General features: G+C 41.7%; 1 protein-coding gene across 1 annotated transcript; it reads right to left on the minus strand.

Annotated features, from left to right (window-relative positions):
- Nucleotides 1-1,514: 1,514 nt before the first annotated feature.
- On the minus strand, nucleotides 1,515-11,716 carry galnt12 (UDP-N-acetyl-alpha-D-galactosamine:polypeptide N-acetylgalactosaminyltransferase 12). The gene is made up of 10 exons (XM_029443091.1): nucleotides 10,764-11,716; nucleotides 10,324-10,493; nucleotides 8,816-9,005; nucleotides 8,344-8,529; nucleotides 7,984-8,101; nucleotides 7,358-7,534; nucleotides 4,525-4,656; nucleotides 3,820-3,933; nucleotides 2,714-2,869; nucleotides 1,515-1,910 (listed from the first exon to the last, which is right to left on the minus strand). Exons 1-10 carry the CDS (start codon nucleotides 11,114-11,116, stop codon nucleotides 1,773-1,775), a joined length of 1,734 nt encoding a protein of 577 aa, XP_029298951.1. The 5' UTR covers nucleotides 11,117-11,716; the 3' UTR covers nucleotides 1,515-1,772.
- Between the last annotated feature and the right edge of the window lie 1,736 nt (nucleotides 11,717-13,452).

Below are 13,452 nucleotides of genomic sequence, written 5' to 3' on the forward strand. Positions count from 1 at the left end.
CGAGTCCAAAAGATAAGTCCACCGCTGCACACCTCTGACACGGAGAGGGAGAGCCGATGATAAAGAATTGGGAGAGGACCAGGAAATCAATCAGGAAGCCATCTGGCAGCGCAGCACTCGGGAGACAACCAACAACTGTCTACTGCTCCACGGTTTCCCTTGGTCCCTCTGCATAGCCGGAGGGAGAGACACACAAGTGACCACAGCAACAGGGAGATCTATAGCTGTCTGATGCTGACGAATGGAAACAGAGGCAGTGTGCACAAATCAGAACAACCAACCAGAGTAATACATGTTCACTCAGGGGAACACCATCTTGCCTGTGCGTACTGTACAGTCAGCAGGGGAGCGGACACTGCAGACACTTTGTCACAACTAAGTACAGTTCTCTCTCATCGTGCAGACAAAATATACATTCAGTACAAAAGCATCTTCCTCAAGGGATATTGTAAAATACAATTTTAAAGTTGTTTCTTTACATTAAAAAAGGCACTTCGTATGGATTTCAAGTTTACAAGTAAGATAGAGAGGAGGATCCTATGGTTGCCATTTGCAAGAGAATAAATTCCAACTTATTTATGATTAAAGTTGAGATATGTCGCAAAGCTATGAAATAACACAGTAGTTTAGTCTCATCTACAAAATACATCATTTCAAATAGTTAATAATAACAGGACAGTAAAAACAGAAAATATGGCTATGATTTAGTCTTTTGAAGATGCATATCATTTTTTTTATAAAAAGCAGAAAACAAGTACAAAAATAACTACAAAACTAGCTTCATTTTACCTTAAAGTTACATTTGCATTGCAAAATGACGTCAGTAAAAGCTGAACTGGAGTTTCTCCTGTTATCAGTAGTTCGTGATTAAGAAGAAGTACTAGGTACTTGCATAATGTCTGTGATTTAAGGCTTTTTATAGTAGAAAGCACTCAAAATGTCCTGAAAAGGTTCTTATGAACAAAATACCTGAAGATTCGTCCCATTTTCTCTGGACAAATAGAGAACACAGTGAAAGAGAGGAACTTGCAGAGAGGAACATTGGCCCCCTCTGCAGGAGAAAACCACAAACATTTTTGAACATGACTCATGATGTGGCTCAGAAGAAATCCCTGTAATGTCAACCACTAGCTTCACCAGAAGCTCCGAGCTTGTTGACGGCGGTGTGCGGTCCATCCAGACAGATGCACACGGGTTTCAGTGACCGTGTGTGTGTGTGTGTGTGTGTGTGTGTGTGTGTGAAGCAAGTGCTAAATTGATCCTACAAGATTGCACCAGTAGTGGAGTGGGTAAAGAAGAAACAAGACAAATATCAGCATGTGCAGGTTCTCACAAATTCTCGATACAAAAACAAAAACACATTCCAGTAGGCTTCTGTCTCCCAGCAACAGCATCCAAGAAAAAGATGTTCCCCTATATATATATATATATATATATATATATATATATATATATATATATATATATATATATATATATATATATATATATATACACACACACACACACACACATATACATATACACATATATATATATATATATATATATATATATACAAAGTACTTCAGAAAGTAAGTAAAGTCATTTCCCAATTTGTCCATTAAATCCAGCCGGCACAAAAATGTGCAAATGTTGAAGTTTGGAAGGAAGCATGGAAGCTTCCTTTCAGAGCAAACATATCAAAAAAGCATTTCAATCCAGCCATATCCCTCCTCAGGATGTCAGCCCTGAATAAAACGAAATTGAAATATATTCTAGGGTTGATACAATTACATTCTCTCCTCAAAGAACCACTTCTGGTGGAGGCTGTCGGAGCAGTGTTGGAGTGAGGGGGCTGGTGTCCCGTTTTCTGTCTTGTCCACCGCCTCGACACACTTCTGGCTCACCGCGTGGTACAGGCTCCCGTCCTGAAAGCAGCCAGGTGGAGAAAGTGCATTATAAAATCAACGTTATGCATAAGACAATAGTTACGTGCTGGTTAATCACTCTACTGGCCAACAAGTAGTTATTTAATACACGTCTAAAATAACAGAACAGCTGCTATTATCGTATTGTATTCTCTCTATTGGAACATATATATCTGAATGGATCCAAGAAGTGTGGTTTAGCTGCTGACTGAGCGTGGTGCGACGACTCTGAACACAGGCTTAACAAGTTGCAGCATTGTGTGGTGAAACTTGCTAATGGCGCCACACTTTCGCTCAACAACTGTGGAGTATCTCGGCGTATCGGGCTTGACATGACTTTGACTTTGGCATGAATTAGATTTTGGCCCCCGGAGGGGACGTCGTGATTCAATTCTCTCAGCTTCAATCCAGTAATAACGCATTAGTATAGTATAATTTTGAAAGGAAATAATTCTGCCAGTTGAACAGTGCTTTCTGATTAATGACACGATTATACGTTTTGCCAAAAGCCTATTTCGCAATGAGGTTTTCAGAACTGATAAATAAAATAAAATCATCACATTATTTATATTTCACTCTGCCCTTGTATGGGGAACAGACACATCTGCACAAAGAAGAAAGGCTTGGAGGTGATTGGATTGGTGAAGAGCTGGGGCTCCAAACAGTAAGAGCATTGTGAAGCATTAGTGGCGGTTAGAGAAGAAAGTAATAGATATTGTGAAAGTCAAAGAAATTCTAATTTAAAACAACTCATTGGCCACTGGCCTCACACTCTTCGGTTAGACCTTGATTTAACTACTTACCTCTCTGAAGACAAATTTCTGGTCCGCAGATATAGGTTGCCCTCGTGTTCTACACAGCTGCAGAGTCAGGTAGGTGCTGATGTTGTCACCCACAACGCATCCAGCAGGTTCCCTGGTGTTATAGCGGATCTCACCGTCCCTCGAGTATTCAAAGAACTGCGGGAGGACGAATCAGCTCTGAATCTTTTTATGCAAATTGTATAAATGTCAAATCTTTTTCTTTTTTTCAATGACGGTTTTATATATATATATATATATATATATATATATATATATATATATATATATATATATATATATAGCTTGAAATGGAAATTCTTTTCCAGAAGGAAGAAATAGAGTAAAAGAAAGATCATGTGTTATGCATGTGACCCAAAGTCAACTCAACTGACTGAAACACAAATGCAGAATTTCAGTTATAACAGAAGGAGGTCACTTTAGTCACAGAGAGCCTGTAAATGTGTATGTATGTATGCATGCATGTATATGTGTGACTCATGTGCAGCATGAAGGCAAATGGACACAGTGTACTGAGGGATGTTAACGTCCGCGCATACACACACACACACACACACACACACACACACACACACACAGCGTGTACTGCTGGTGTGTGCGCGCACTATGAATCAAAGTGTGGGGCGATTCTGCAACATGCAAATCAGTCTGATAAGGCAGACAGCACAAGCGCTGCTTCCTACAGAGAAGACATCAGTGTGTGTCCACAGAGGGCTGATGGACTAACAATGGTACATTTCAGAGTGCTTCCTGGACTACTGTCAACCACAGAGGATAAAGGCGTTGGGAAAAGCACTCTCCTTTGTATCAACAAGGCCGACATATCGCTTTTCAACCCTCGTAAAAAGGCAAACTCGTCCACTATTCCCAGATATATTCTACAAACCTTTGTTCTTTACTTTGAAATAAGATGACTATTACTTTAAGAGTCTCAGCAGCGATTGATGATAATGATAAACTCTATAGTTGTCAAGTAGCACTGAGAATAATAAAACATTTTCACAATGCATCACAGCAGACTGAAGGGACTTTTCACCAGACAACACGTGAAGAAAGCGTTGATGGCCTGAAAGACTGACGTTCATTACCTGGTTCTGACCCATGCCGTGACACTGGTAGAGGATGACCCTTTGGCCCACCACAATGTGTTCATCTGTCGGGTTGTAGTCAAAACAGTAGTTGGTCTTGCCCCGGTTCTTCAGCTGTGATGAGCAAAGAGCACGTCAATACATCTTTTCAGATATTGATCAAATATAGAGAATTTCTATATATATATATAGAAATTCATGCCAAATATGACACTTTTAACCTCTCTATATAAAAGTCTCTCGTGTGCACCGCTCGGCTTGATTCGGTACATTTATGCTCCGATAAAACCTGAGCAATGAAACGATGTTATATAATGTAAAAGAAACCTGCAACATTTCCCTTTGTTAACATTCTGCCTTCTTTAACAATGAGATGACATTAAAAGTAGGACTCTTCCTGGACCAACTCCAACTTAACCTTTTGAAGTGCAGACTTTTACATTTAGGTCGTTGATGTATACGTGTACATATGTGTATAGAAGTGAAAATGGAACAAAGGGAAATGGGTGGGGTTGGGGGCTTTATTTAGGTGCTGTACTTTCACTTTCTGTCGCTCTGTTTGAGCATACAACACATGTTTAGTTTCTGTTTAATATGTTTTATATGTCATTATCACTTTCTTACTTGATTCTTCATTTACAGGCATCATCTGCTTTTTCCAATACAACTAATCAACAACCTGACAATCAGCACATGTGTTCTCACCATTCCAAACATGCCTGGCTGATCCTCTGGGACGTGAATGTCGGGGTACACATTATCCAGATACCACCTGAAGCTCTTGCAGCCCAGCTTCTCTCGGAGCTTCTTCCGCACCGTCACGTCTCCGAAGGCCTCCTAGAAACAAGCCGCGAGTGTTCCACCGTATTATTTTTAGCACCACATTTTTTTCCCATAATAACCTGAGATTCAAAACAAATAACAAGAACAGACATTGCTGTAATGTGGACATAACATGATTATAAGTATCAATCTTGAACCTCTTGATGCAGTCAGTCAGCCTCGTTCTCTGATGTAATGCTATACAGCTGCAGCAATAGCACCACCTATAGGTGTTCCATAACACTACACCATTACATTCCTAATAAAAAGATGCCTTCAAGGCTTGTTAAAAAGCACAAACAGAACAGACAATAAATACAAGGTTTAAAATACTGTATAATATTCCAGATGTTCAAAAGAGAAAAGTGCTATGTCATGGTCTATGGGAATGTCCAAAAGATTCAAAACTTGTCATAAAATGTTTGTCAGAGATGTTTAATACCAAAGTCTGTTTAAATGTCAAACTGTGTGTGCTTGGAATATATCAGGAGGACTATATACAAACTGGATTTCTTCTAGCCAAGAGAGCTATTGCACTATGTTGGATGAGTATGGACTCTCCATTGTTGAGAATGTGGGAAAAGGAGCGTTCAGATTGTATCGGTCTGGAAAGACTAACTTACATTGAGAAAGGCGGAAAGATTTTGATTTTGTCATTTTTTCATGAAAGTTGGAAATGTAGGATTTACCTGAAGGGAATGTAGGACATTTTCTTATTTTTGTGTTCTTTCTTTACGATATTGGTGCAAGTTGTGTGTGTGTGTGTGTGTGTGTGTGTGTGTGTCAGAAGCAAACAATATGTGTGTGCTCATGTAAATACCTGTACGCACACACAGCACAGTGATCATGACTAGTGATTTACAATGCAGGGAGGAATACAGTCTCCACTCTGATTTGCGAGTGAGCATATGCTCAGCACACCTTCCCTGCTGGAGGAATGGTTCAGCAGCACTGCAGGATGATGGGTGACGGTGGTTTGCCCAAACACAGCTTTTATTGGCCCTTCATCAATTTATTTTCTCAATAGATGGATTCCCAAGGGAGAGAGTCCACCATCAATGGGAAGGACCAGTGTGGACCACTACAGTATATGAGGCCAACGGTAGGAAAATTAAGGACCAGTAGAGGCGCTATTTAAATGACAATGAATAGCAAACGTAAGAGTGACTTGCAGTCCAATCACAATCCAGCATATGGATCAGAAAGGGGTCAGTGTGCAAATTAACAGAGAGTAAAAAGACGGTGGGGAAAACAACAGATACATGCTTACAGATTCACTCTTTAGTCTGAGTCATCCCTGAAAACCACACTGTTGCAATTTGAATCTAGTTTATTTAGGTTTCAAAGCGCCTTATTACTTATTAACCAGGAGTTGTAAACATAACTCGCATGGACTGACAGGTGACTCATCAACTAAACAGTTCAGTCATCCATCATCCTGTCACCCCAATGCACTGTGTTTTTGCTCTGGGGAGGATGACAATGTAATCGCCTACCCGTCTGACTTAAAATATTAAAATGATCCATCAATATTCGTATTAGACTGACTCAAGTTACATTTATTGTGGGCGTAGAACCAAATCAGGACTAAAGGGGGGTCACGTTTAGTCGTATCAGACCTCAGACCTGAGTTTATCTTTAGCAAAAGGAAGTCAACTGATCCTGAAGGGACAAAAAGGAGAACGTTGTGTGTGTGTGTGTGTGTGTGTGTGTGTGTGTGTGTGTGTGTGTGTGTGTGTGTGTGTGTGTGTGTGTGTGTGTGTGTGTGTGTGTAGCATCTGCTTTGACAACGTCTGCTCGCTCAAAACAGGTTAATATACGTACGAATATGCAAGAAATATTTTGATCAATGCATTGTTCAAGTTTACAACAGGGATTAATTATCTCTTCATAAAAAGGTTTGACAAAATCTGCACCCGCGTACGTCTGAAACAACAAAACAGCCAAAATAACAGAACATGAGAAGTGAGATAAAGGCTGTCAGATGCTGGGAACTCTTACAGTGTCATGAGAATGAAACCTCATTTAATATAATATATTGACAAATGTTGGAACTATTAGAATGGGAGCAGCAGTGTTTGTTTAGAGGCTTCGGTGTATTGGGTTTGCCGAGCCACTGCGAGGTTGGCAAGGCTACCTCCTCTCAGGGACATGAGTGCCACCTGATCTGTGTTTAGAGAGCTTCTCCTCTTAACTACACTGCCACACACACACACACACACACACACACACACACACACACACACACACACACACACACACACACACACAAGGACAGGTGGGTGACACCTGTTGGCACGGCGCGACACGGAAAGGTGGTAATCACACACCGGAACGCCCTGACACCCCTGTCACCTTGGGTGTCTGCCACTCATGTATCCCAAGTGTCACTTAATCAAGAGAGCTTTTACACCGCAGCGGGAGTGCAGTGTGTGTGTGTGTGTGTGTGTGTGTGTGTGTGTGTGTGTGTGTGTGTGTGTGTGTGTGTGTGTGTGTGTGTGTGTGTGTGTGTGTGTGTGTGACTTTGTGCATGTGTGGAACATCAACAGTGTTGTGATGAGTGCAGCTGCAACTGTCCTCCCATTACTCCATAAAGAAAACAAATAATTGGGGCGTTACTATGCTGTTACTATGCTGTTACTATGCTCGCTTATAAAAAAGAAAAAGAGTTGTATTTAATACCACATACACAGGCACACCATCTGTGCAGACTCACCAGTCGTGCGTGGGGGTTTCGGTGGTAGTAGACCTCTTTGTATTCATCCATCCAGACCTCAGCAGCTCTCACGCTGTTCGCCAGTGCTTTACTCCGGGAGTAAGGGGCCTTTTTAGGGAACACATGACCCACATGGGAGCATGGGTGGACCTCCAGGCTGCCCCCACACTGCCAAATCTAAGAGAAATCAACAACACCACCACCACGAGGGATGTTGTTAGCCTCGCAGCCATGACTCAATCATTCAACACAAAGCACAGCCTTGTAGTGGAGGAACTTGGAAACAGAAATGCATTTTTGTTGTTGAAGGAAAATATTTTTGGTTCCTTCCCTTTGGGAAATTGCGGTTACTGAAGAAAATGAAAGTGAAGATTCTTCAGTGCAATTACAGGATTAGAATCTTTGGCCTGTTTTCACTGGTTGTTTTAATTCTTAGTCACATGATGCAACTCTTGGTAAATGTGAACCACATCTGGATTACCTTTTTGGTGCCGAGTGTTAAAATGTGCATATTTCATGTTAATACGGAGACAGTATATGCATTGTGACTTGTTTTTACATAAAGCTATGACCTTACACAGGCAGAGTATATGTACACACACACACACACAGACATCATTTCTTACCCTGAAGGAGAATTCCAGGTTCTCTCCTCCCCACACCTCCATGCCTGTGTCGTAGGTCCCCAGGTAATGGAAGTAGTTCTTGCTCACAGCAAACAGACCACCTGCCATAGTAGGAGACCTGAGGAGAAAAAACATATCAGACGATCATTTCCTTGCATCTTATGAATTATCAGGATGAGACAAGCGATATATCAGCTTTAGCACCAGCTGATAGTAGTATAAGTAATAATGCACCAGATGAAATTCAGCGCCTCCTACAATTCAACACATGTTTGAATATCAAAAACTAAATTTAAGACTTTAACAATCCGCTTGGGACGCTGTTAAAAAGTGTGTAATCAAGCGGTCCCACTGACACACCTGATGACATCAATGGGCGATCGGCGGCGTTTCTGTTCATATTCTGGGACAATGTGCCAGGTAAAGACCAACCGCCAATCAAAGCCCCCAATCTGAGGTTCACCAGCGTTCCCTAAATACTGGAAGGTGTTCCAGTCGATCACATCAATGACAGGACACACCACGGCCGAAGGCTCCTCTTTGATCCTGGAGGAGAAAGGAGAGAAAAGCTGTTGACGGGGAGAAGCAGTGCAACAAAGCAAAAAGAAAACTCATCTCAAAAGGTCTGTGTCAACTTTCTGTGCTGCCCTGACTCTAAAGAGAGCCCAGTGACTGAGCATACAGATTCTGAGTCAGATAAATAACAGCACTCCTTTAGCGGGCTGATGGAGATTCCGTGCTTCGCTCTGTGACACTTCAGTTATGCCTTTCAAACCACACTGACAAAATACTCAAGAGAAAGAGTCCATTTTCCTGCTGAGGGTTTTCTGACCTGTGGAGCAGAGGCTCTAACCAGCCTTCATGACACTCGCAGTGACAGTCCAGGAAGGTCAGCACATCACCCGAGGTAATGGATGCCCCGAGCAACCGGGCCCGCACCAACCCCTCCCTCTTGGTGGCCCGGATCAGACGCACCTTCCTCAAACTTGAGATGTACTTCTCCAATGGCTCCTTCAGATGAGCTTCAGGAAATAAAACAAGGAAACAAACTTGAAAAAATGTAATTTATTTTATGTGTGTGTGTGTGTGTGTGTGTGTGTGTGTGTGTGTGTGTGTGTGTGTGTGTGTGTGTGTGTGTGTGTGTGTGTATATTGAGAACAGTCACTTCAAACATTATGATTAAATGGAACATGGACGACAAGCACAACACAACAATTACAATCTGCTGCCAGCTTTTGATACCAGCTGGTAAAGCTGATTAAGAAAGAAAGGAATATAGTGTTTAAGAGTGTTCGATACACAAGTACTACATTCAGATCATCCATCTGGTGTCTGGTCACTAAAAAAAAACACAACAGTACATGGATGTATTTGAGTGATAAAATGGGCTTTGATAAGTTATCTCATTAATCTGTGCGTCTTTAACAGACCGTCGGCACGATTCTGAGGATTTGTGTTGATTTATGGGATAAGATACAAACATATATGCACTTAATAAATGTATTACAATGTTTATTTTTCTGTGCCTGTGTTCTAAAATTGGATTGTGAATAGTTTGCGGTCTCTCCATCTCCGCCTAAAAGAGGGAGAGGCAGGCATGGCCTCATTTATAGGATTATGAAATGTTGTAGAGCCACTCCCTTAGCCCAATCCGGCTTCCGCTCACAACACAGCACAGAAACAGCGCTCCTGAAAGTCACCAATGATCTCGTCCTCTCCTCCGACTCTGGACACCTCACCATTCTCATCCTCCTCGACCTCACTGCAGCTTTTGACACCATCCACCACACCATCCTGCTCTCCCGTCTCGAAACCTCCTTAAACATCACCGGCACTCCTCTCTCCTGGCTGAAGTCTTACCTCACAAACCATCAACAACTGCACCTCCTCCCCTGCCCCAAGGCGTCCCCCAGGGTTCGGTGCTTGGTCCTCTCCTCTTCATCCTCTACCGCCTCCTCCCTCTGGAACTCACTCCCCAAACACATCCGTGACTGTACCGATCTCACCATGTTCAAATCCCAAATCAAAACCCACCTCTTCAGATCTGCTTTTAACGTGTAATTACTTCTATATATTTTTAATGTTGATGTCCTGTTTTTCTTAATGTCATTTAGATTCACCACCTGCTGCTACCTTCCTGTGTCTCTGTTTGATTTTCCTAATTGCCAACATGTCAGTCTGTCCTCCTCCCTTCTATCTATCTGACACAACTCCACCTGTCTGTGTGCCTACCTGTGTGTCCCTCTGACAACCTTTCTGTCTGTCAATCAGCCAGCCTGGCTGCCCCCAGCCCCTCTGCCTGTCCATCAGTCTCTCCCTCCATCAGGGCTGTGCTCCTACCTCTGTCGCTGTAGTCGTCCACCAGCACCACCTCTTTCAGCAGGATGTCAGGTGACGTCTCCAGCACGCTGTGGACTGTCCTCAACAGGGTTGACCAGGCCTCGTTGTAGAAGGCGATGACCACGGAGGTTGTCGGCAGGGACCGGTAGTCATACTGCTGCTCTCTGCAACTGCAATATAACATGTGTTACAAGTGAGAATACAGAGAGTAGATGGAGCTGGGTAACTAGGTTACACCCCAAAAAAAAAAGCTTGAGTAAATACTTTCCATAACCAAAAGAAGTGAACGCAATGGAAAGCATTGAGATATGGCAAGCCGCAGTAACTCCCTAACAGCAATAGACTACAATAGATTTTTAAAACCAGCTTGAACTTTATTACAGTGTGATAAGATATGTTTCTTTGCTATATTGGTTGACAGTACACAACTAGTTACTTACAGTGGGTTCCATCTCTCTGCCAGCCTGCGGTGTAGCGACACTTTATCACTGACATAAGTGTTAATCTGATGCTTTTTGATGCTTTCCTCCTCTTCTATTTTCTCCTCTCCGTTCAGATTCAGCTTGACTGCTCTCCCCATTTCACCCAGGGCATTTAAATCCAAGGGGGGCCTCTCGTAGACGGGTTTCTTCAGCTCTTCATTCCCCACTTCTCGCTCCCCGGGGGCCTCTCGTCGATTTTCCACGCTCACGTCCCCGGAGTTGTGTCTGAAAAAGACTAGATATCCCAATAAAGTGACACCAAAGAGGGAAAAAAGTAACTTGTTGCGATTCCTTCTTCCGCATAGTGCCATCGTGTCGTTTCCTTCCTCTGTGCAAACTTGGGTTGAAGTTTAATGCCCTGAGGAGCTGCACTTCGCTGCTGGCACTCAGCGCCACTGCTGCTGGACTGACCCTCTCACCAGCCTCGTCACGTTTCCGTTGGACGACTTCAAGTTTAGTCCGCATTCCTTCAGGCGCAATTAATGTGACTTTACGTTAAATTGCGTGTTCATACAGTCTGAGACACGTCCAACTACCAAACCTGGTAGGTTAGGGTTACTCATTGAACCTTGACGTCTTTATCTTCACGTACGTTGGAGTAGGACACTCCTCCTCCACCTCCTCTGTTTAACTGTGTTCTGAGGATACGTGTCTGAAAAGGATTAACAAACTCGGATTAAACTAGTTATCTCCTCGGATTAGCTAGCTAATCATACCTGACCTGTGGATTTCCCCTGGAAACAAAACAAATGTAGGTCAAATAAAAAAAACTGTTAACTGTTTCGTTTAGTAGGCTGTCCATTGAGAACATTAACTGTTACATTTAAATAGCCACATTTCAACTCGTCTTAAACATTATAATGTGTGTCAAACTACTATCTTGCTAAACTCTTTAGTGTTACCTTCCGAAAACCCGGTTGAAATTGATTTTTAGTTGAAGTTAAACCTATTGTCAAGCGAGCCTAGTTGCAACAACGTTTCCGGTTTAAGAATACCAAAGTAAAATGCCTAAATTATACTGATACAATTTCCAGCAATATAAATAACCAAAATTACTTTCTATGTAGTCTCTTATAGATTATTTGATTAAAGAAGATGTTAGCTGCAATCATATACTGTTGCTAGAAAGTTTTTGTGAGTATAATTTTAAAGAATAAGGTGCTGTAATTTCTGCCATTTATTTGTCATCAACGCACTTTTAATTTGAAAGTGAAATAGTTCAACCGGAAAATATATGTGTTGGCTGCTGTAATTTGACAAAATTGATGTAACGGAATAACATGTAAATCTTTTAAAAGGGACAAACATTATGGCCCGAGATATTTAATCACAAACATACACTTTGAGTTGATTTCCGTGTTTTTCTTAAATATCAGATACAGAGAGTTGATTTATTGACTTTTTCCGGGTTCCGAACATGTAGTAACAGCCTAGGTGGGCCATGTGACTAATGTTCACCCTTGTTTACATTACCGTCTTAAAAGTGTAGGTTTTTAACGGTGAGCTGCTATTATTAATAACACGACCCCAGCCCCAGATAAAAACACATTATATATACAATCCTCTTCACTGACCCTGGGAGAACCCAGTACTCAAGGTAGTACTTGGTGGTCCTATTTCATATCCAGCTAGTCATTTATGTGAAACTGAAAGAAAACTCTTGACACCAAAGATGAAATCTAACGCAAAATGTATGTTCAAGCTAATTAAAAAGCTAAATAATTAAGACGATCTTTCAAGGCGAGAAGGTAATTTGAGTGGCATATACTGTTTGATAGATCACTCATATTGTAAAACTACAAAGAGACATGGGAAGGCAACAAGTCAGCTGGAGTGTTGTAATATGTCACGGTAGACTGGGCTTGTTGTGTCTGTCAGAGACACGATATTAATGTTAATGCATGAGTGCGTTTTCATTTAGGACCGGATGATGGATAACATTTTCCATGCAACAGATATTTAGTGCAGATATATGGGAAAATGAAACAATGGTGAACTGCATATGCACCTCTGGGCTAAGATGTGATCCTTTCTGTTGTTACTCCACTACAAGCAGGTATCCTACTACAGTATGTCTGGCATGGACTAAAAAACAACCCACAACAAATACATTAATCCTTTATTCATTTAAGGCATCAGGACTGAAAGACCACATATTTTCAAAATATGACTTGTATTTCTATATTTCTATAGCCAAGCTGTCATTAAGCAATGAAACGCTTCAATGGATGTGCATGAGATGAAGTACAACCACTTTTATATTATGTTAGGTCAGAGAAAATCTAGTGCTGGGGGATATGGTGAAGATTAACTTTATGCAGCAGGTCACACAAGGACGCCTGCAGCAGCATCAAGAGACTACAGTAGTCAATAATTAGCACAAATACTATTTATAGAATAAATACAGATCTGTGCAGTGCGTTTTAGCTCGTCTGCAGCAAAATCAAAACAAACAGTTGTTCCTGAATAAATCATTATAAACTTGTATCCTTCCTCTGTAGTCCTATCTTTGGCCTCAACTAGCTTCACTCCTCTGAATAAGTTCCTATTTTTCCTACTTCCCACTCTCTCACCTCAACACTTGGGGTTGTAAAGAGACTATTGCTCACAGCGCTCACCTCTAACAGAAGAGGAAGATACACTTCCT

The sequence above is a fragment of the Cottoperca gobio genome, chromosome 11, assembly GCF_900634415.1.
Source record: "Cottoperca gobio chromosome 11, fCotGob3.1, whole genome shotgun sequence".
Classification (NCBI taxonomy): Eukaryota; Metazoa; Chordata; class Actinopteri; order Perciformes; family Bovichtidae; genus Cottoperca; species Cottoperca gobio.

Excerpts from the sequence above, each read along its gene's own strand:
- galnt12 (XM_029443091.1), bottom strand. The coding sequence starts at position 11,116 with ATGGCACTATGCGGAAGAAGGAATCGCAACAAGTTACTTTTTTCCCTC. Across the intron at positions 9,006-10,323 it reads GGACGACTACAGCGACAGAG|CTCATCTGAAGGAGCCATTG; the intron begins GTAGGAGCACAG and ends TATTTCCTGAAG. Across the intron at positions 8,530-8,815 it reads TTAGAGCCTCTGCTCCACAG|GATCAAAGAGGAGCCTTCGG; the intron begins GTCAGAAAACCC and ends TTTCTCCTCCAG.